Source organism: Typopeltis vanoorti, chromosome 8 (genome assembly GCF_054136105.1).
Source record: "Typopeltis vanoorti isolate ZY-2024b chromosome 8, IOZ_Tvanoo_1.0, whole genome shotgun sequence".
NCBI lineage: Eukaryota > Metazoa > Arthropoda > Arachnida > Uropygi > Thelyphonidae > Typopeltis > Typopeltis vanoorti.
Window position 1 is genome coordinate 115,248,532 of NC_143556.1, and position 25,471 is coordinate 115,274,002.

General features: G+C 37.3%; 1 protein-coding gene across 1 annotated transcript in view; it reads right to left on the reverse strand.

Moving 5' to 3' along the window:
• Nucleotides 1–14,332, reverse strand: part of LOC150104296 (uncharacterized) — a 273,534-nt gene extending 259,202 nt beyond the window's left edge. Inside the window, exon 1 of the mRNA XM_090396903.1 lies at nt 14,132–14,332. Coding sequence (XP_090253029.1) covers nt 14,132–14,174 — 43 coding nt within the window. The 5' untranslated portion in view covers nt 14,175–14,332. The remainder of the gene's footprint in view (nt 1–14,131) is intronic.
• Between the last annotated feature and the right edge of the window lie 11,139 nt (nt 14,333–25,471).

Here is a 25,471-nt window from a genome sequence, read left to right on the forward strand (position 1 = left end):
TTATTACACCAGATCTTAGAGGTCAAATTCGTGTATTTTATACAACACCTTTTCTGGGTTGTTATAAAGCCGTTATTTCGTACAGTTTCTTACTTGTGATTTGAATTAATCATAGACTTTAGATTCTACTGTTTCCACAATTATGGTAATGATTCGTTCTACATCACCGATGCCCCGAAGTCATTTCTTGCTACAGGCAGGAAATGACTTGCTTTCCACAAGTTCTTATCACTAGCTATCTCTGTAGGAAACTTTCTCTGATCTGTATGGTCTTATAGTCCAGAATCCTTCACACAGTTGCTGCTCGAGCTTCCTCAATTATACGAGGATACGTGTCATATCAGCAAATAAGCGCTGTAACCTTGAATCAAGGTCACTAGACATTGCAATGATGATTAATGAATATTACCTAATTATATACATTATCGTAATTATTTGAATTTTCCATTATTAAAGATAAAACCTTCACAGCGCACAGTTTTTATAATTTTAAACCAAACACCCTTTCGCGGGTATTATAATTCTTGTTGGATTATGATAAACAGATAGTGATCGACTACGGTTAACATGATTAAACACACAGTATAAACTATTATGGAAATGTAATCCTCTAGTTGCTAATACTTCTCCATGGCTCGGTCTTCTATGACTTGGAAGAACTGTACAGGAACGGTCAATGTATGGAGAATCAGAATAACTTTATTATAGAAAAATGAATAGAGGGTAGAATTGTTATTCTAATCTATTGACGCATTGCCTTAACTACTACATCGCGAATCCCTCAACGTGAGGAGAGTCAGCAGTTCAGAAAGCTCAATGAGAACGCTTCAGCAGTAAAAAAAGTTGGAGAGCAATGCCCATCTTTAGCTCTTAGAGTAATCCCTAAAAAACGGATTGGTGCGTAAGTTACGCCACTGTTTCCAAAATTACCTGCTCGTCTGTTTGGCAGAGTATACAGCCTCCGTAGTGCAGTCGTTTTTGCTGATACCCGTTGAATGAAAAGAACTGGATTCGACTCCCGTCTAACACAGACGAAGAACACCGTTAACGGAGTTTTCAACTGAAGGTGAGTGAAAAGTTTCCAAGCACTCGCTTCTTTCAAACATAGGTTTCAAAGAAGCGATTACTTGAACGTTACTGGCCATTGAACCTAACACTCGATTCTTGTGATGGGGGGGGGGGGGGGATTAGAAATGATTTGACAGAATAGATGGCGTCTCCACTCTCTCCAACCAACAATACGTTGTGGTTTCGAAACCTACCCGTTGACAAGGATGTTTGTGATTGTATCGGGTGGTGATGAATTTAATTGCCTGATGTGAGGGTTCATATTGGACCTCTGAGTGGGTTGAAAAAGTTGCATGTTTACTCTCTAAAGTAGGTTTCCTAATTATCTAACCCTAACCTACTTGCAGTATACAACCTTTTGTGGGTAGGAGTCCATTAATAAAGGGATATTATTATTATTATTATTATTATTATTATTATTATTATCATTATTATTATTATTATTATCATCAAACTTCTCTCATCTAGACTTGAAATATTATACGTAAAATTGTTCGTAGTATGAATATTATACTCAGTGCTTTTTTCTGGCGATACGCAACAGTACGCAGTATCGCACATTTTTTTCTTAAGTTTTTAAAAATTTGCCATTTATTGACAGCAAAATATATTATAAATATTCCGGTAGATGGTACTGTGTTCACGAAATGAATTTTCAGTTTTGATTATTCATAAGTTGGTACCCTGCATTCTGTTTCATAAGTTGGTACGCAACCGGAAACAGGAAGTTGTGTTCACTTCCGATTACTTCCAATATCAGTTTATCAGTTCTACATTATTCACACTGCAACAGGCAGAGTGAATTCTATGTATATTCACTCTGCAACAGCAGGTATTCACGTGAGTTTTGAATTAATCTAAGTTAAACCAGTGGAATCATTGTTCAATCATTGTTAAAAATCAAAATGAGTAAAATAAGTAGTAACTTTATGCCAATGAGGAAAAAAAAGGAAGGCTGAAGAAGCAGAAATTGTTGAATCTACTTGTGATCCTGTAAAACAGAAAACTAGCACCGAAAATACATTTGGTGAAGAGGATCACGAAACCAAGACCAAAGATCCACGTGGTCAAAAGGAAGCAGATTCTGATAATGATTGGCCAGAATGTTGGACACTTGTGCAGATAAATGACTTCTGCGAGAGAAACGAGTGGTTGTATGTCAAGAATAAAATGTTGGGCTGTAAAGTGTGTCGTGATGTCGGAAGTCTTGCCGTCGATAAACACATGGGAACGAAAATTTCAGCAAAGTGGGCAAATGGTAAAAATCAGACATTTTGGAGAATCTCGCAAACAACAGTTAATATCGTTAAGAAAAAATATTTACGATCATGAGGAGAGCGCACTGCACAAAGCGTGTCAAAAAATAAAATCTGAAGCAATAAACGAAAATTAGAGAAAGTTTTCCTAAATATTTTGTCTCATAATAAAGACGTAACAGGAAGAGTGTTTCGAACCGCTTACAAAGTTGCGAGGAGAAATCAATCATTTAACCACTTTGAAGACGAAATAAATTTACAGGAACCTAATGGCCTAAACATAGGATATATTCTTCATTCTGCAAATACTTGCATTAACATTGTGAGCCATATCGGAAATTAAATGAGAAAAACGTTAATAGACAATATAGTGAACTCCAAGATCAAAATATCGTTACTTATTGATGAATCGACAACTGTGAGTAACACAACAACATTGATTGTTATTGTTCGTGTAGTTCTTCCTGAACTTTCGGCTCCTTGTGAGTCTTTTCTTAGATTTGATCGAATTATCAGATGTAACTGCTAGAGGAATTCTAAACTCTTTAATTAGTCATCTTGAGTGTTTAGGATTATCCGAAGATTACTTAAAAGGAGTATTTATTGTCTGTAACTTGTGATGGTGCAGCCGTGTTGTTTGGTGTGCGTAATGGTGTAAGGAGGCTAATGCAAGAGAAGTTTCCTAGTGTTATTTTCTGGCATTGTGCTAGCCATCTCCTTGAATTGTCTGTTAGTGACACAGTGAACAAATTGGCAGGAGTGAATCGCTTTAAGAGTTTCATGGACAAACTTTATGTGACTTATCATGCTTCACCTAAGAATGCTAGGGAACTACAGGAATGTGCAGCGACTCTAGAACTTCAACTTCTTAAAATTGGCAGAATTTTAAGCACTCGTTGGGTTGCATATAGGCTTTCGTACTATTTCTGTGTGGCAAGACTTTGAAGCAGTCTCCCATCACTTTCTGGAGGCAAAAGAAGACAGCAGAAGAAGCAAAACAGATCGCTTTCTTCATGATGGTCTTTTAAGATAAATAACGTCATGCGAGTTTGTTCTTGATTTGGGCCTTATGCGCGATGCTCTCCAAGAACTTAGTGAACTACGTCTAGATTTACAAGAGAGAAATATTTTGACTTGTTCAAAACAGACAGGAAGATAAAGAATACAGTTCAACTTTTTGAAAAAAGAATTGAAAATCCTGGTCCATACTACAGTATTTCTCTTCAAAGTCAGAAGAACATGAAGTTCAAAGGGATTGAGCTCCACAAAAATGAAAGACACAGTCCAGCAATAAGTTCATTTGCTTTCTACAAAAGTCTGAAAGAAGCTGTTGGAGAGCGTCTGCTTGAAGGAGATGATGCTGATTTGCCTGAATGTGCTAAGATTTTTAGATTCCAAGTATTGGCCAGAAAATTCTGGGAAGCATCTGGCATTTGGTGAAGCTGAAATAAAAAAAAAAGTTCGCACGCAAATTTCGCTTAAATGAAAGAGAAGCATTTCGTGGTTTCCGTGAATATCTTCAAGAAATAAAGTTCCGGACATACTATTTCCTCTAAAGCACAATTGCAATATCTTCCAGTGAATGTGAAAGGGGTTTCTCTCAGATGAATCTTATAGTAACTTCATCGGTCATCTCTTCTTGTACGGACAACTTCTGCACTGATGTTCATCAGGATAGTAGAACCTCCTCTCACTCAGTTCAACCCTAGCAAATATGAGGACTCATGGCTCTCTCTCAGGTCGTCATTCTGCAGTTGATACCAAAAGCAAGAAGCAATCTAGAGACGACGGGGGTATATCGGAGACTATGTTAAAAGTGTGGAAGTTGCTGTAATAACATCTTCATGGTGAGTACTGGCACCTTTTTTACAGAAAAAAAACACTGATTATACGTAATATCAATACTACGAACATGTGCATCTTTTGCGCCATGGCAGCTCTCTGCTCGTGATTCTGTAAGGTTGTTCCTGACAATCGCATATAACGGATGCATAGTTTACTTTGAAAAATCATTCTGCAATTAAACGTTGCTGCCTATATTTGGATCCCTATCAGCTAGTCATTCCTATTTCCTTTAACTTATATATTTTATTTTTTTATAACTAAATTCCTGTAAAGATTTCATTTCGCACCTGGTTGGCTGAGTAGACAGTATCTTCGCTCTCCAACCAACAGAATGCGACTCCGAATCCCACTGAGGGCACAGATATGTGTGGATTATTTAAGCTGGAGATGAATTTCATCGCCCAATTTGAAACCGCGTCCTGTTTATTGAAGGTTCTGAAGTGGCTGAGAAGGTTCTATTGTTGGTGTCTAGAGCAGATTTCCCGGATTATTTAATCCTCTGCTCATCAGGGAGTACGATTACAATCTTTTGTGAGCTGGTTCACATTAAAATAAAAAGTTTCAAATGGCTCTGCTTATATTAACAAAAGGTAGCCGAAACATAAAAGCCTTATTCCTATAGAAGTTCGAATCTAGTTTGAGGGCACGAGGTATATTTATAACAGCTTGTCAATAGCTTTTTCAGTTGCTCGCCAAGTTCACCTAATGGATCAAGTGTCTGTCCGTATTCCAACCAACAGACAGTAGTGGGTTCGAATCCCAAAGTGCATGGCTGTTTGTGAATAACTTACTGGAATATCGCCTAGTGTGAGACCACCACCTTGCTTACTGGAAGTGGCTTGAAAAAAGTTTCATGTTAGGTCTCTAAAACACGGTTTCCAGATTACATAATAACATTTAGCCCATTCACGACTGAAACGTAAGATAGGATTTCGAACTTCTAATATTAAAAATAAAAAAATAAAAGTAGTGTCCTCGTCCACGGAATCGCAGGGGGAAAAAAGGTCATTTTATAAATAATATGGATGAACATCATTGATATCTATTAGATTTCCGAAGTAAATGAGTAATTATATTCAGTCGCAAATGAACACGTGTGATGGAATTATTCCCTTACTCTCTAAAACTACAGAATTACTAGTGGGGTTAAATCATCACTTGCACTCAGTAAAGAAATCTTTTTATATTATTTTAAATCAATTTAATTACACATTTAATAATTACATTCTTCATAGGGTTACTTTCGGTCAAGAGACCCCGGGGGTTTCAAACCGTTTTCCCTAGGCTAGCATCAATTTTCCTGTCAGTCCAATTCATTGTCCGTATTTTTGCAAGATATTTTGGATTATACAGTACTTTATTTAAGTTTTTAAACTTTCTAACCAGCAAAGAGCAACTGAAATCGCATCACCTTGTGTTCGGGCCACTCGAAGCGAACACGAAGTGATACGAGTGTTCATTAGTTCTATTGTAGCATTTGATGCGGATCGCATGCATCGTAATTCAAGTCTATTTTTGTTTTATTACTATTACTAATGATTTTTAGTATTACTCGTTCTTTCAAGAATCAGTTAAACCACGCAGAACAAAGTTGTTTGATTTGAATTATATTAATCGATCATATTATTTTAACAATTTCTGTTTGCAAAGCGAAATGACAAGATCACACCCCATCTGTCATGTTTTCTTGAAAACTGTTCTTTCGTCATATCAAGTGACACAACAACAGAAAGCAGATGTTACTTCCGTGAGAAAACTTCGCTGTTAACTACTCAAGTTATCACACCTACTCACAGTAAAGCACAAACGGATGAACCTTCGTATCGATAGGCGTTACTCTGAATTCATTACTTAGAGAATGCACTTATTAACTTCTTGAGAAAACCGCCAGGTGGTCTGGCGCTAATAGCCACCAAATAGCTACTACACAGAGATACAATTAGTTATATGATAACTAATTGTATCTCTGTGTATAATTATGATGAAATATTAGTATTATTATTCTATTTTCATAAAATAATCACGATTAAATATGATAATGGTTCACATTATTATTATTATTATATTTTATTTCGTTTCAGCGTTTGGAACGGTCAATTAATTCGTTAAATGAGTTTTTTATATTGGTTTTTTGGATACTGTTGAGAGTCGTGGTTACTGCCGCTTGAACGTTTTCAATAGTGTCGCTTTCCTTTAATCGGCAAATGAAGGCAGGGAAAAAGAAAGACGTCACAGGGTGCTAAATCAGGTGATACGGCGAGTGATCCAACACATAAACTTAGTTTTTGCTCAAAAACTGTCTCACAATGTTCGAACGATGAGATGGTGCATTATCATGCAAAAGTGACCAGCTGCCTGCATCACGATATTCATTCTGTACGCGACGAATTCTTGCTATCAATCGCTTCAAAAACTTCGAGATAAAACTCACCATTGACTGTTCGACCAGGCAGACCGAATTTTTTGTGGATAATGTCTTTGGAATCGTAGAAACAAATCAGCATTGTCTTTACTTTTGACTTCTCCAAGAGACTTTTTTTTCGGATGCCCCTCTTCTGGTGGTCTCCATTCAGCACTCTGGCGCTTTGTTTCAAGCTCATACTCAAAACACCACGTCTCGACACCAATAACGATCGTTTCGAGGAAGTTTGAGTCCTTACGAACGGTTTTAATGAGGTCCTCGCAGTGTTCAATTCAATACATTTTTGGTCGTCGGTCAACTTGAGGGGGAACAAATTTTGACCAAACTCTAGGTCAAAATGTTGTGCACAGTTGATTTTGGAATCCCCAATTCATCTTCAATCAATCTCACGGATGATTTCGGGTTTTCTTTGATGAAATCACGCACTTTTTGGATGTTAACTTCGCTCAGTCCAGTTTTTGGACTGCACGGCTTTTCGTCGTCCTCAAGCGTCTCACGACCACTTTGAAATCGCTTAAAACATGCGTAAGCTTGAGTACGGGATAAGCATTCATCACCGTATGCTTTTTGAAGCATTTGATGCGTTTCGGTAAAACATTTACCAAGTTTAACACAAAAGTCAATCGCAGCTCTCTGTTTGAAACTTATTTTCTGACCGTTCGTCAAAACACACTGTCACTCTTGGCACTATAACTCGGCTTCTAATGAAAAAAAAAGTCATAAACAGTTGAACACAACATTAATGAAGGTCGCTGCTTTCGACAACAAAAAGATACAACAGGTGGCGCCAATAGTTTTTCTTCTATTTTCGAAAAGATCGGTTTCTTTTTTGGATAGAGGGTGTATATGTTACCGGCAAAGTGTGAAATGCAGGCATTGTATAGAATGCCGAAAATGGGACGTCAAAGTATGAAACGCTTAGATTTTCACACATTTCCTAGGCATTGTATAGAATGCCAAAAGGCAAATCGGCAAAGTATAAAATACTCCCGGCATAATGTCGCAAGGCGAGTCACGTGACTTTCGACGCTCGCCCCAAACAGAGAACTCCAGAGCAGAACCTAACCTAACCTGAAACGTTCATGCCGCCTGTGGACATGAAAGTAAAGACGATGGAAGTGAGAAAATAGAAGGTTATGATGTTAATATTTTGTGTACTCTTTGCTTCAATATTGAGAATGCTGTCTAAGGTAAAATTCGATCTAAATTGAATCTGGATATATAAGCCGAAAAAATGAAAATGGATTCCAACAATAAATTTCCTCCTGCACCTTTGGGGGGGGGGGGGGGCAACCCAAACGTCAACAAGAGACGGGGTGACTCGCACAATCTGCTGGGGGTTGTTATGAGTGTGACAGACGATGGTTTTTACCGACTTGGAACTGCTGAAGGAATTTTAAATCAACTCTATGCCAGATCACAATTCACTTTATGTCCCAAGGACTTACTGAGAGTTGGAGACTTTCCTGACCACGAAATAGCTCTCCGGTCAGCCGCTTCCGCTCAGTCCATGGGTAGCGGCCAATGGTTCGTGGGGTGTACTTGCAAGGCCAAGTGCCGAAATTTGCAGTGCTTTTGTATGAAAAAGGCAGTTAAGTGCAATTCAAAATGTCATTCCAGTCTACCTTGTAGCAACAAGTAGTTCAGCACTGGTCTTTTTCTCTTTTTATAGAAAAATTGGGTATCTTACATTTTGTACTTCTTACGTTTTCACATGCATCTTTTCAATAAAAGCCTTTTTCATACTCTGCCGAAATAGTATTTGTCATTCTATATAATGACAAGGTTTTCTATACAATGCCTAGGGATAATATGTAAAATATTAAAATAAAACGGATATTTCATACTTTGCTTAAAAACGTCACGCATTCTATACAATGCCTGCTTTTTTTACACTTTGCCGGTAACATATATATATAAAGAGAAACTCAGGTTTTTGGTCCCTCAAAAAAGAAAATATTGTTTTTTCATCGTTTAGTTAGATATGTTTGTCAGCAATTTAAAACAATACAATTAGCTAATAGGGGGTATATGTTTCTCAGTTGCAAGAGCAACCTTCGACTTTATATAGTATAGAATCCGCTTATTGTGATTGCAGATAATATTATTAATCGGCTATTGTTTATCAAAATCAGTCGGTATCGAAACACACCATTTACAATGAATTAAAAATAATCCGTCTATTATAATCAAAGTTCCGGTTATTATTATCAAAATCCTCGAATGTTTAGTCTTGTGCATCTCAGAATTAAGAACTCTAAGGGTTAATCAGGAGAAAATTTGACAAAGAACATTTGTCGAAATCTGACTTTTTTGTTAATCTTAACTTTCTTTTAACCATATTTTTCTGTAAATCTTATACTGTATCTTCCAGGCAAATTCGGGTGGGTATAAATACAGTTGAATTGTGATTTTTCGAGTTTATTTTCGTGCTCTCTTTCAGTAAGTGAATTTGACTTGAAGTGCTCGTTAAAACAGCCCTTAGTATGGCAGAAGCAAGTAAAAAAAGTAAAGATTTATCTTTTGAAGAAAAGCAAAGAACTTTGCAGTGCTATGATAAGTTGCCCAAAATGAGTCAGCGTAGTCCGGCTGTACATTTAAAATTATCACAACCACTTTTGAAGATCTTAAAAAAAAAAGATCAAACATTGAAACTCTTTCTAATGAGAACATGGATCGGAAGAGAGCCCAGTCTGGTAGGGATACTCAAGTTGAATGAGAATTAAAAATTTGGTTTAGTAATGTTCGTGAAAATAATACTTCGATTAATAAGCTTTTGATGCCTCAAAAAGCAGAAGAACTTGCAAAAACAATGGGCAAAGAAAATTTCACCGCAACTTATGGACGGTTTAACAGGTGGAAAAAGCGAGAGAATATTGTGTACAAGCGTATTCATGGTGAAGAAAAAAGTGCTGATTTTTTATCAGCTGATGCGTGGATTAAGACCGAGCGGCCAAAAATTATTGCTGAATATTCTCTCGAGGATATTTACAACGAAACATGAACGAAACGAAACTGAGCATACTTATTTGTTTTAAAATAAAAGTACTAAAGGATTTAAATCTTCCAAAGAGTGAGTGACAGTTCTTTGTTGTTCTAATATGAAAGGTGAGAATCGAGAGTTCCTAGTGATGGAAAAAGTAAAAATCCTCGGTGTTTTAAAGTGTCAAAACTTTGCTTGTTGACTACTGTTCTAGTACAAATGCTTGGATGACTAATGCCATTTTCACAATTGGTCAGTTAAGTGGGATCTTAAATTAAAGCAAAAAAATTGTCTTGTTAGTAGACAACTGCACTACACACACAAACAATTTATCGTTGAAGAACATCAAAGTAATCTTCTTGCCTTCGCACACTACATAGTTAATTCAAGTGTGAATTAACTATGTAGTGTGCGAAGGCAAGAAGTGACCAAGTCATCATACGAGCTTTAAAAGATTATCTCAGGGAAGTTCGTGCGAGAATTATAGTTGAACTTGATATAAAAGGCCAATCTGATGCAAATGCAACTGAAAAAAATATTTCTCTTCTTGATGCATTGCATTTGGTAGCAAGGTCATGGAAGCAAGTCTCAGAGAAGACTATTGAAAATTGCTTCCAAAAAAGGTGGTTTTTTAAAAGAAACTGAAACTCCTTCTTCCGAAGAATTTGAATATCTTACAAATGAAAGTTTTGATAAAACCCCAGATGGTCGTCAAAAGAAGAATTTGAAAATTGGTTGAATATTGATAACAACGTTGATGTGGTGACTACAATAACAGTGTCTGAAATATGTCAAGCTGCATCCGATGAGAACTTTAAACCAGTAGAAGAAAGTGAACCTAATACAAGTATATAAGAACAAATTTTAGAAGCTCCTCCAACCAATGCCCAGATACAAGAAGCTCTACAAATACTTCGTAGCGGTGTGTAACACAGAGCAACAAACTTCGAAAGGCATCATGAGTATGAGCAATTTATTCATGAACTACTATATTCAAACACACGACAGACAACACTAGATAAGTTTTTAAAATAAATTTTATGTTGTTGCTTATTAAAGAGTTGTTCATAACAATAAATTAAATTAATAATTTATTGTTATGAGTTGCCCTGGTGTTGTACTACCCAAGTGATCATTTACACTTGTGCTCGCCGATAGTTTTTTCGGCATGAAACTCTATGGATTTCGATCCGAGTTTCGTACCCGGCTATAAAAACATAAAGGGATTTACCATTCCCCTTTCTATTAAATTAATAATGTTCATAACAATAAATTGAAATAAATGATGCAATTTTTTATATCCTTCACTTAATGTTATCAGCCGGTTATTGTTATCGAAAAGCGACTGTCCCAAAGTGATCACAATAAGCGGCATCTATTGTATATGATTTATTTTTATTTTTAACACGAAGTTCTGTGACATTTCCATTATTTTCTGCCATAAAATTAACATTCTCACTTCTGAGAAAAGTAAAGCGAAACGATTAAAAGGTTATTACACCTTTGCCATAATTTTACGGAACAGGAAATAAACAAGAACAAAATGCCATTACAGATGCGTAAAAATAACTCGATTATGGCAATCCCAACATAGTGTGTATCATGGATGTTTCTTTCTTCGAATTTGGCATGAACGAAATAAGTTTTTAAATTAACTTAATTCTGTTACTATAGTATTAAACGGGTGGAAAACTGGAAGAAAAAAAAATGAAATAACCACACAGATCTGGTTACTTCATTTTGGTTAGCGAATAGATAGCGTATTCGTTGTCAAGTATGTGGATTCAAATCATACAGTGGCATGGATATCTGTATTCCTCTGTAGATCGTAGACCAATTTAGTGACTCAGTGTGAGACCAGCCCCTACTCATCAGAAGCCTGAAGTTGGTTTAAGAAGTATCATGTTTAATCTCTATAAACAGGGCTCCTTGTTATCTAACTATTCATTCATATTTTTGCAATGTTAATATCTCGAAATTTACCTATTATCTTATCCCATCCCTTCTTCTCTTTCTTCTGAGTCTCAGTGGCCTGTGACAGCCACTCAACTTAGTTTCTTATAAACTTGATTATTGCTCATTACTATTACTAATTACCTATGATTGCTGAAGAAAATTCCAATATTAAAAAAAAAAGTATTGGCGTATCACTGGTACTAATGCTATAGTTTTACAGTTCATAGGAGTTAAGCCTTCGTAGATAATTTGGTTTCGATGGAGTTCTTTGATTAGAAAGACCTGGGTTCGAATTCTGTCTATGATGCGAAGAGCCTTTTATCAGAACTTTTCAATCAAGGTGAGTTAGCCGATCTCATACGGGTATGAGGGAGGGGGAATATCCAGAAAACTCAGGATATTCCCCCTTATCCAACATAGAATACTGTTGGATAAGGAAGGCAAAGGGAAGAATAGCGGAACATTGCGCCCTTCAATTGGAAAAGACCTGGGTTCAATTCTCATCCTGACGAGAGGAATCCTTATGTGTTTTTTATTTTCACCCGGAAACTCGGGTTTTTCATCCGCGTACAGACAAATTGGCCTTCAGAACACACGCAATTTACAGACAAAAAATACTGTTGTTGGTGATAGATGGCGTTGATGGTAGTAGTGTCGTAGTTGGATAATTAAGTAGTAGTGTAGAGAGTGAGATGTATTTAGCCAATTAGAGTAGTGTGCCCTCCAGCGTTGAGTCCTTGGACTCCCTGGAGGTGTCACATAATAATAATATAATAATAATTCCCTGGTAAAAGTGGCATTGATACACTACCAACCACTAGAGTGAGGGAAAACATCGGGGATTTATTTACAGAAAAACAAAGAATAACAAAAAAAAAGTATTTTGGGAAAGACTCCTGGAAAGTACAGTAGTAGTCACACAGTTGAAAGAATTATGAACGACACGACATCTATAATAAATTTAGTTTAATCCTTTATCCCAGTGAGAGCAAACAAAGTTTGCGCTTGAAAATATCTTCAGGACTGAATATAGTGTTGTACTATCTTACCTGGGTAAGTAGTACAACACCAAGGCAACTCGTAGCAAAGGTGGAGAAAGCTACCAACACTCCTATCCCACTATCTCCTATAATGCAAAACATATCTCCTTGTGGATATGTATACTGTTATGTATTAAGGGATTGGCCACTACCCAGACTAGTTTCGACTATTGAGGTCTCTTCAGTGGGAGCCAGGCCCAGAGTTAGAGATACCAGGCAGAAACAATAGCGAGGTCATCTTTACCTATAGGAGTTGCCGAAAGGTTTGCCACCTTTTTTTTTATTAAATTACTCTGGATTTAGAGAAAGATGTTGAAAGTTTATTTTTCTAGGTCAGAATATAATAAATTTAGTTTAATCCTTTATCCCAGTGAGAGCAAACAAAGTTTGCGCCTGAAAATATCTTCAGGACTGAATATAGTGTTGTACTATCTTACCTGGGTAAGTAGTGAACACTATATTCAGTATCAGGTAAGATACGACATCTATAATAAATTTAAATAAATGTACTAAATAAATAAATCTATAATAAATGCACTATCTTACCTGGGTAAGCAGTGAACACTATATTCAGTCCTGAAGATATTTTCAGGCGCAAACTTTGTTTGCTCTCACTGGGATAAAGGATTAAACTAAATTTATTATAGTCTAACCTAGTGAAAAATAAACTTTCGACACGACATCTGTCACTCGGGAAAAGACCTGGGTTCCCCCACGATAGGCGGAATCTTTATGTTAGCTTTTTCAAAGGTGAATTAAGCTGCTACATTGGACACGGTAGAGTTTTATTATTATTTAAAGTTGTATCAGTCTCTTAAACTAGATTTTGCTTTCCTCAAAACAGACACTGGACGCAATACGTGCAATTAACAGACGGATATAGGCTTGTGTGTAGCCTCCCAAGATGGAAGAAACCCTCCACCTCCGTGTGAGACAGGCTACCTCACTTTCGCTTGAAAAAGCCTTGATAGAGGTTCTTCTCATCCAAGACGGGATTCTAACTCAGATGCTTCCATAGGTGTGCCGTGGCATAAAAATATACAAAATGTATTTTTTAAAGTACGTCAAGCAGAAGAGTGAGGATGGATAAATAGCTGTTGCCTCGTATGTTTCCATACATGAAAACCGAAAAAAAAGACGGCGAAGGTTTACAAATGCGATCTGTAAACCTTCGCCCACGAAATGTAAATCTCTCCCACGACAGTTTGTAAACCTATAATAAATTAGGTATTCGATAACGAATAGATAATTGTGGAACCCCGCTCTACAAATCAGACGAAGCACGTTGTTCCAGTCACTTTAAGTCTTCACTAAGTCACAGACAAGACAAAATTCCATACTAAAGGGTATTCACAAACATTTACATTGAGTAATAATCCAGGAAAAAATTAAATATAAAAAAAATACATAAATACAGTTCAAGGGCTGAAGTATATTCAGCTGTCTTCAAAGTCCTTTTTTAATCACATTTGTTACTATAAAACAAAATTTAAGAATAAATAAATAAATAAACTGTATTGCTAACAGTACATTATCAATGGTTAGATGTGTCTTTACTGACCTTTTCTAAAATGCTCCACGTTTTGTGTGTGAACTTGTTTCATTCCTTCGAACCTGAAAGACACGTGGGGTATCTTTCAATTTTTTGAAAGGAAATTGCTTTCCATGTATTACGCTGTATCCTAAGGGTGAGTAAGGAATCTCAATTCACTGACTTGAGACACGCCCAAATGTTCACCAAAACTGTTTGCAAAGCGGTCTGTGCATCCAGTAAACAGATGTTTCAATAACTCGTAAACAGCTAGCAGCAACAAGTTTCCTGCGGAAGTGACGACTGTGAAAAGAAAAGTTAGCGGTGTGTTCGTTCGTTCGTTCCTTGTTAAAACAGGAAATACTTCCTCCTTCATGGGCCAAAAACATTCACAGTTACAGTAGGCACCATGCCAGAAATGCACGTAGGCGTCATTTCACTTGTCAAGTGGCCTCCCCCTCGGCTCACTCATTAGTAAGACGATGCCATTGTCTTCAAAATAAGCGTATTCCTCGAGATACAAGTCAAAACGCCACAGGTGGATATCGTTGACTTTATTGTACAGTAAGTCAAGTAATGGGAAATGATCTAATTGTCGGAAGGCCGTCTTAAAAGTATCCTTATATTTTCGTTAATTTAAAGCAAAACATTGCCAGAAGGAGGATGAGTAATGTTTATAATCAACACAGGAGAACGTATGAATCACTCAAATGCTTTAATCGCCTCACAGTGGGCGTGCTCCTAATGGTGCCCCATATGCAGCAGCATGTAGTTCAAGTGGGAGAAAACTACCATGAATGATAACAATTGGCTCACTACCGCGCATTCTATTAGATAACTCTCATCATTAGCATTTAATTTAACACTGAACGGTAAAATAATGCTACTTAGCAGAACCGACGCACTGAACAATATGCAATGCATGAATAAGGATTCTATATTTGTTGGACTTGAATGGATCTTAATTTCAACACAAGGTTACCTAATTGTCAAGGTAACTTAACTAATCATTTGGAAACGATTAAGTCACATTTTCTCCGCCCACGCATTAACAAAAAAGTCACTATGGGATTTTTTGTTTCATACTAAAATAAATTTTATTATGAATGAAACTCAAAATTCGCCAGAGACATTCCATAACTCAGGCAGCATTAACGATGTCTTGAAAGACCGTTTCCATTTAATTTTCCGTTCCTGGAAAAATAAATGGAAACGTTTGGTGGAATCCAGTTCTCAGCCAGATAAAATAATACAAACAATAAGAGAAATTAGGGAAATGATTTCAGAATTACAGCGAAATTCATTTTACACTTTTTTTTTTTGAAAATTTTACTTCATTCATTTCTTTATTATGCATTTACCCTGCCTCACATTTGCATGTTTTTAATCAGTGTCATGCAGGGTCAAGTTTGACAGCGTCATCGTGAGACCTCCCCCTTTGCAGACTGGTTTTTCTTTAGAAAAATAAGTAGATCGGACAGCAAACGCCCACCTGATATCATAATATAGAGATGCTTCGTGGACTGCTAATTTTACCAATTTCGCTTGTTACAAAAGTAAAGATTTTGTAGCATTCCGCACCATTTCTGATATTTCATGAGCACAAAGTCAGTGGTGCAGTTGTAACAAAATTCGAGATGGCTCAGTAAATTTTAGTAAAGATCCCGAAAGCGATATAACATCTGTTTGCGTAACAGAAGGCGGGAAAAACAGCATAATTTTCTCTTACATGAATTCAACAAGAAAATTAGCAGATTTAGTGGTTTCACATGAATGAGAATAAATGGCTAGTTACTTTATCATGGTGGCTTGAGACTGATGATTTTTAGTTTTTTTTTTTTTCCCTCCCTTACGTGTGTGCGTGTTTATTTCGACATAAAACTTGTCAGGCCAACCAACTAATTAACTTATTTGCTTTTCCTGATATGAGATAACGAGCATATTTGAAGGCCATAAGAATTGTATTCAAAAGCAGCCATCTACAGGATGTAAACCATTTAGGATGTAAACCATGTAAACCATTTAAACAATTTAACGAATTCGCTTCATTAGACTACATGCCAATCCATGTTTAATGAAGCGAATTCGTTAAAAAATTTTCAATTAATAAAATTACAGAGATTACGACTAATAACAGAAGTTTGGATTTCGTTGAGATTTGAAAGTGACATGTGTTTCCCTATGTCAAGTTACTAGCATGACGATAGATATTATAGTGGTGAGTCTGCCACCATAATTTTTTTACATTCAACTGGAACTGAATGTAATAAAATTATAGTCCTCATACTTCTGAGATTTAAGATCACATGCGGGCAGCCTTCTGTAAATAATACAAAAAAAAAAGGATACTAAGCCTCAATCGCTATCGACGATGCCATTTAGTTGAAAAGTCCTGGTTTCGAATCCTGTTTAAGACGGGAAGAATGTAACTCACCTTCACCTGCTTTCCATCGGAAACTGGTGTTTCATCCCACGAAGAAGGTAAACTGACCAGAGAACACACAAAATTAACAGACAACACGCTTCCATCAGTGTGCCGCTCCGTGAGTAAGAGGCACCTTTGTTCCAAGTTATATTTTAGTCCCCCCCCCATAAGAATTTATTATTTATCGTCTTGAAATGGCGCCCCCTCCTGATCAGGTGCCTTGGCGGGACACAACCTGCACATCCGCACGGTGCAGCCCTGTCCTGTAAGGTTCATAGCCTTAGTTGCTTGGGCCACAATTCAAATACAACCTAACCAAGAAATTTCTCCCCATATTTTTTATGCTCGCATAATCGAACAAACTCAGTCACTTTTCATCCCCCAACCTTTTTTTTTTTTTTTAAAAAAAAACGGTTGTACACGGTTATCGTAAAAATCAAAATCTTCGTTTTGTAATAAATATGTCTTTAAAATGTTTAGCGAAATGTAAAGTTCGAATTCAACATGATGAATTCGCATGAAGAAAGGATAAGATGTCTCCCGGAAAAAAAAAAAAAAAGCTCAAATATATGAAATATTTTGTATAGTTTTCAAAATTATATACTTTTTAATGGAATCCAACCTAGAAAAAATCTTTTAGCCTACAGTATATTAATATTATTACCATGTGTGAGCTCGGGGTTCATAATAAATCTTATTCTAGATAACAAACATTGAAGTTATTTTTCAAATTCGCCTACTACCTAAAGATATTCTCAAAATATTCGAACCAACAGCCTCTTGGTTGAAGAACTGGTACGCTACATCACTCGGCCATCCTGTCAGAAGCGAATTATTATTATTTTTTTCTTATTATTATTATAATTATCATAATAAAATTATCATAATCATTTTCTCATTTATTTAATTTTTGCTACCTTTGTGGAGTTCCAGAACTTTTGTGAAAGGCACAAATGAAATACATTCGTTCAGTACCTTCGACAGGGTGTAGCATAGAGGCAGCCTGCCTCACGGCGCCGCTTATACGGCAACAAGATATTTTATAACATCTGATGTAGATGCAATAGATTTATTTGAAGAATTAAAAATTATCTCAAAAATAATACAAGAGAAAAGTGGTCCTCACCATGTGAGGTTTTCTGCAAGGATAGAAAAATCAGAACCCTATGATGGACACAGGATGTTAAAGAGGCAGTGAAGGAAAAGAAGAAAACATATCAAAAGTTCCTGGCAAATAAGTCAGCTTGTGCTCATAGAGAATACAGAGACAAATGTAAGAAAGCTAAACACTGTAAAACTAACTAAACTAAAGTCATGGGAAGACTTTGGTAAGAACATAAATATCAAGAAGGTGGCCGCGCGGCCAGCCTAGTGGCTGTGCGCCTCGCAACCATATGCCTGGGGAAGGAGTGTCCTAGATTCGATTCCCATCGGTGACGTAAGGAGCTGAAGGATCTTCCTCAGCCATAGCCAAGTTAGCCGGTCTTGTGCGTGGACAGTAGGGATTTTTCCCCAGTTTTTCCTGGGGTTTTTCATCCCGCAAAGCAGGCAAACCGGCCTTGATAACTCAACACTACAGGATACACTGGGGCATAGGGCTGACCATCTTATCCTGTGAACGGTTTGAGGTCCGATTATTATTATTATTATTATTATTTCGGGCGACTCCAGGAGTCCTTAGACTCATCGAGGGAGGCCCTAAACATCATGTCCACACAACTATGCGATTACATTCTCACAGTATCTATCATACCTTGCCTTGAACTCGTTCACCGTCATAGCACCCACAACAGACTCTGGCAGCTTATTCCACTCATTTACCACTCTAAAAGTAAAGAACCCAGCTCTAACACCCCTGCTAACCACACTCTTGCCCAGCTTCCATAGGTGTCCCCTAGTTCTCCCACCACCAGTCCTGATCTCAAAAATATCCTCTGAATTAATCCTATAGAATCCCTTTAGCAATTTTAATGTCTCAATCATATCTCCCCTCCTCCGCCTATCAACTAGTTTCTGCAACCCACAAATCTTCAACCTGTTCTCATATTAGTCACTCGCCTCTGGATCCTCTCCACCTCCTCCCCATCAAGAAGGAACCGAGGTGACCAAATCTGGACACAGTAGTCGAGATGAGGTCTTATCAAGGCTTGGTACAGAGGTACCAAGCAATAACTTGCTTGTCTCTGCTCGTCAAGGTATTTTTCAACAACCAAGTGAGTTGATGAGCTGATTTAGCTGCTTTTGCAATGTGCCCCCTAAACTTCATCTCCCTATCCACCAACACTCCCAAGTCCCTGGCCTCATCAATCTCTTGGAGTACAGTTCCACCAATGTGGTATACTGCTGCTAATCTTTTCACCCCAAAATGCATAACCTTACATTTTGTCACATTAAATTGACATCCATTCTCCTTAGCTCAGAACTCCAATCTATCTAAGTCATCCTGCAAGACTTTGACATCTTCTGCATTCACTATTTCCCTACCCAACTTTGCATCATCAGCGAACAAATGAATTGTTCCACTTAGATCCTTCCCTATATCGTTAATGAACAGATTAAACAGCAGTGGTCCAAGAACAGAACCCTGCGGCACACCACTAGTCACAGGCCATCTTTTGGACTCTACTCCTGAATAAACTACTCTTTGATATCTCTCCATCAACCATCCACATATCCATCTCACCAACCCTATATCCATTCCCATATGTTGTAGTTTACGGATTAGTATTCCATGTGGTATCCTGTCAAATGCCTTTGCCAAGTCCAGCAGTATCACTGTAAACCCATTTCCCTTATCCAGTTCAGCCGTCACCTTGTTATAAAACTTGAGCAAGTTACTGACGCATGATCTACCCTTCACAAAGCCATGCTGTCCCCTGTACAGTATCTCATTTTCATCAATCCATTCCTGTATTTTTTCCTTGACTACTTTCTCCAAGACCTTGACAACGACTCCTGATATGCTGATCGGTCGGTAATTTGCAACCGTAGTTTTGGATCCTCCTTTATGCAGTGAAACTATTTTCCCCTCTTTCCACACCTTCGGGACTAAACCAGACCTGAGACTCAGATTAAACATGGTCAAGGGCACTGATAATTCCTTAGCCGCTTCCCGCAAGACCCGTGCCGGTATACCATCCAATCCCACAGATGTATTCACATTAAGGTTCTGTAATAGACTAGTCACCTCCACTTCATTCATCACTATTCCCGTATAAACTAATGGTTCCTTCATTTTTTCAATGTCACCACCTGGATGATATGCTTTTACAAAGTGCGCGCTCAGTAACTCCACTATATCGACTGATTCAGTGACCTCCTTACCATCGTCATTCCTTAAAATCATTTTGCCGTGTACAGTTTTTTTCTTGTTTTTTAAGAAAGCAAGAAAATCAAGAAACCCTCGACACCGCAAGGTAAAAGAGATGAGATATATAACCAAAATCTTGTAGAAATTTATCCCAACGTAACCACCGCCCTAAGGATATTGTTAACAATTTGTTGGTCTAGCAACTATATCATAGAGGCGTAGACATAGTTTATAAGCTATGTCTACGCCTCTAGTTTAAAAACTGTTTATAAGCTCTTCTAAATTTATAATTTAAATTTAGAAGAGCTTATAAACAGTTTTATTGTGCGATATCCCCAGTAGAGCAAGCATTTAATTAATATTATTATGTAATCGTTTTGCATTAATGTTTCCCTTGTAATAAAAACAAAATAGCAATTGGAGATTTTCTTATATTTTTGTCTTATAATCCCTCATGGGAGATATTTAATTGTTTGCCTCAGGGCGCGATCTAATCTGGCAACGGCCTTGCATTCATTTCTTAATCTGTGTGTTCTTAGACTGGGTTGTCTACTTTGCTTCACGAAAGTAAAGTTTTGCATTAGTTAAATACTTTGCATTTAGTACTGTATCCCTAAGGGCAGTATTTCTGACTGTAATTCATAACACAAAATATACTAATAGTTATATAAAAGAAAACGGAATTATCTTACAACATTGATTAGAAACTTAAAAACACAGCTTTGCTTGCGAGACCAGCTCTCTTAAACAGTTCGCAAACGACTTTAACCCGCACTTTAAGAACCTGTCAGAAAAACTGTAATCCCCTCTCAAGCAATATTTCCTGCCTAGAAGCAATAACTCAGGCTAGTGGCGGGGGATGTTTTCTTGACACACTTTAGGTCCCCTAATACCAGCTGAATACGGCATGAATGCCACTGCCTATCTTAACATTGTCGCTGATCATGTTCATTCATGGCTGCAGTTACCCGTTGTCAAATGGGTACTACAAGAAAGACAATATGCATGCCACAAAGCTTGTATCATGTTGAAGTAGTTCGAGGAACATGCAGAGAGTTTCCATTACTTCAGTGGTTAGCTCAGTCTCTAGATCTTAAAACTAACTGAGAATCTCCTGATGAGGTAGAGAGAGCAGTTAACAGAAGAAATATGTCACCATCCCATCTGCAACAATTGGACGATGCCATTGTGACATCGTGGACAAACATCCCAGAGGAATATTTCAGACAGTTGAATCAATGTCATAGAGAATACAGGCCGTTCATAAGGCAAAAGGAAATCCCACTCGTTATTAAATGATGTTTCTAATAAAGTGATCACTTTTTTTTTTTATGTGTGGTTACCACTGATGAAGGTGGGAACCAATAGCGAATTCTCCATGCTTGCTATGCAAGCTCATTAATTGAGAAAGAAGTAATATTTATTTGTTAATAAATGCATGCATTTATAAGCATTCTATTTAGGCTTTTATTTTTGTAGAGAGAAGACGTTTTAAGCTTGCGCGGCAATAATTGAGCTTTGTGTTGTGTATCGAAGGCCGACGCTAGTCAAGCTACCTTGGCTTGCTCGGTTGTGGGAGTACCCAGGTCCTCACTTCAGCACTGTGATTTCACGCGCGCGCATAGCCATTTCTGCTCCCTCCACGTCATCTCACACTGTTGCTTAAACACGGGCCATACGCAGTCAACGTAGCTCTAGCCAGTGATCTTCAGCCACTCTTTATAAATGTGCGTGTTGCTTGAGAAAATTAAGTTACAACCAACTTTTTATGACGATGTTATTGACCAGTTCATAAAGAAGAACTGTAGGGTACAATTTGTATACAAGTAGCTAAATTGAAAAAATAAAATATAATTTGTAAAATGAATGTTGTATTTGTATGATTAAATGTACATAAATTTCTAAATACAGGTAACCCTCGTATAACGCGGTCTAAAATTGTAGTAGCCCTTGTTGAACGCGGTATTTATACAACACGGTTCCGATAAAAACACCGTCTACAAATTGTAGTAATCCTTTGTCTTTTCATATGTTTTTCACCGTGCGACTTAAAAATCAATTTGTATCTTCGTTAAATTTGTGTCTGCCTGTATCCCGCATGTAATTATAAGTAGCAAATTTATATTAGGGAAAATATCCTTTAGCACGCATGTACCTCAATTGTTTACCGTATAAAACGTTTATTGTTGAAAATAAGCCTCGTTTCAACCAGGAAAGTGCATTAAAAATCATGTGTGTTCATCTCAAACCGAGCACTTTATGTTCTGGTGAGTTACATACAATATGTAATGCTTGCTTTTTTGTGTAAAAAATTATTTTTATAGTAATGGCCACAAACTGCAACGAAAGGGAAAAACCAATATTGAAAACAAATTTCTCTCGAAGAAAAAAATTCAAAATCTTGGATCGGTTGAAAAATGGAGAAAAACCAGAAGTTTTTGCAGGGACTTTGAATTTAAATGAATCAACAATTCGAACAATCAAACGAAATGAACATAAAATCCGAAAAGTGTTTATTGTTGGGTCAACGATAAGTGCAAAGCGCGTTGCTCGTGTGCGCGATATTCTAATGGAAAAATCTCTAATGATTTCGATAGAAGATTGCACCTCAAAAGAAAATTCCTATGGATAGAAATCTTATTAAACAAAAAACTCTCAAAGTTTATAAACATTTATAGTGCATACCAGGTGTTCAATGCGGATGAATCCGGGTTATATATTGGAAAAAAGGTGCAAAAACGCACCTATATTTCGAAAAATGAAAGATCAGTTCCTGGATTCAAAGTTTCCAAAGATAGAATTACTCTGTTTTGTAGTAATGCATTAGGTGATTAAATGACAAAAGCAGTGTTTATTAACCAATCCTCAAATCCTCGTGCTATGAAAGATTAAAATATGCACTATTTTATTTTGCCTAAAACATTTATGCATTATGTGCAATGAAGTTTAAGTACAATTTGTAATTTTTATTCTTTTATACTGTGTATTTGTCTCATAGTTTGTTTTCTTAACTTACATGAATTGCCAGAATTAAATAAAAATATTTTTTTTGTTGGATATGCCATTGTTGTTTATATAATTAAAAAATTAAAAAAAAAAAAAAACCATTTTGGAACATAACCCTACTTTTTCTATGTGATCCGAGACTCGCATAACGCGATTTATATAACGCGGCATTTCTGCGGAACCTAACATCCGCGTTATACGAGGGTTACCTGTACATAGTTTTAAATGGTCAGTAATTCATTATTCCGCTAATCAGACTTCAATCACACCGCTCATTCCCTGAATGATAACAAGAGCAAGCGTGAATTTCAAGACCAGCATTCACCGCTTGTGGGAACCTATAGTATAGTATATATAATAAATATTGTATAATAAATGTATAGTACATTTTGTACTGTGGGTGGAATAGGAATATTTTTTCCATTTTCATCAGTTTTAGAAAATCTCATCTTGAGAGCTTACCATTTCTTAATATAGAGACATTTATATTATATTTCTGTTATATTTTTTTTTCTGTTTACAGTTGTGTTCCAGATTTACAGACAGGTGTTCATTAGTATTAAATGTAAGTTATTGTAAAAATTCGATGTAGCATAAAAATATCAAAGCGCTTTACATCGATTTTTTACATAGGTCAAGTCCCATGAGAATGTTGTAAAAATAACTTGTCTCTGTATATTTTGTACTAGACATTTTTGTAAATAACCCTTTGGAAGTTAACAGTATATACTCCTTTAATAAGAATATTTTAGAGCGTTAAAAACAAAGGTCATATTTTGCCACCGGAGCTGTATGTAATAGAACTACACGGCGGCATAAGAAAGGTTGTTTATGATTTTTTTTTGTGTATGAGAAAGACTTACAAGCTCTGCGCATAAACACCTCTGAAGTCAGTCAGAAAGGTTCAAACAACTTTCCGATGGCCGGCAACTTACAAGCAAAAGAAAGTGGAGGAGAACAGAAAGCGGGCCGAACTTCAAAGAAGATAAAGAGTCATGCCGAGTTCTTTGGGGGGTTACAAACTTCGTGCGAGGTCTCAGAGAAGGCATAATAAAAAGGGACAGAGCCAAGCATAGGGAGCTTCCCGGTTCGAGACGACTTCTAGGCCAGAGAAAGGGTTTCCAGAGGCCGCAGACAGAGCTCCCCACTTCCATCAGTTGCCAGAGAGGGGCTTCCCGGTTCCAGTCTAGAGAGAGAGCTTCGAGTTGCCGAAAGGAGAAGTTCCAGTTGCTGGAGAAAAGCTTCCAGGCCAGAGACGGATCCCAGTTGACAGTTGGCGGCAATTAGTTGATTACAATTATAATTACAGAGGCGGGAGTTTAAGCTACTTGAGACGGCAGTCGTCCAGGCATTTTCGGCGAGCCAAAGCAGAGGAGAAAAAGCGATGTAAATTAGCAGGTTTCCGTCCCGGAAAGTCCTGCTGTGGCCAAATTCTGAATCTCACGCAGCACATTGAAGATGGTTACGAGAAGAAGCTTGTGACTGGAGCAGCTTTTATTGATCTTTCAATGGCATACGACACTGTTAATCACAAGAAACTGTTGGTCAAGCTGTACCAAATAACGAAAGATTTTCACCTCATGCATGTAGCTAAAACCATGCTCCAGAACCTATGATTCTATGTAACTTTGCAAGAAAAGAAGAGTAGATGGAGAAATCAGAAGAATGGTTTACCTCAAGGCAGCGCATTGACCCCGATGCTCTACAATATTTATACTAACGATCAGCCAAACCACCTATAAGTGAAGAGGTTTATCTATGCCGACGACACAGCTATATGCAGTCAAGCAAGGAGTTTTGAAGAAGTTGAGAAGAGGTTGACAGAAGCCTTAGAAATACTCTCCAATTACTATGAGACCTATTGCCTGAAGCCTAACCCAAACAAGACTCAGGTTTGTGCTTTTCATCTGTGCAATAGGGAAGCAAAACGCCAATTAAACATTGTCTGGATAGGAAAACGCCTTGAACACTGCAGTAACACCAAATATCTTGGAGTTAAGCTGATTCGTACTTTGTCGTATAAGCAGGGCCGACGGAAGCGCGCATGCGGGCGCCGCCGCCGGGGCACCGTTCATAAGTTCATTTTTAACATGTTCATTGCCAATCACGCGATGCGAGTTCTCACCAAACGGACGATCACGCGTTATCGCGTGGACGTCGCTAACTAAATAAAAAAGTAAAAAAAAAATTGGCCACCATGGAATTCCAATTTTCAGCTTGGCAATGAACGATATGGCGCGATCACGCGATGCGAGTTCTCACCAAACGGCCGATTACGCGTTATCGCCGCTAACTAAATAAAAAAAAAAAAAAAAATTTGGCCACCACACGAAATTCCAATTTTCAGCTTGGCAATGAAAGTGTTAAGAAACAAAATTTTTATCATGTAAACAAAAAAATTCTTAGAGTGATCAATATTAAAATAAATAAGGCCAGATACACCGAATAAAATTTTTAAAAAATTGTATATTGCCGCCTCTTTGATCAGCCGGCTGTTTACAATTTTGTCAGCGAGAGCAGGCTAAATGCTTGCCTGCAGAATGTTGTGTCTACTGCAGTCTATCTAACGTGAAATGATGAACGGTTTTTATGTGCAGAAACGAATTTTCGTACAAAACATTTGTTGCTA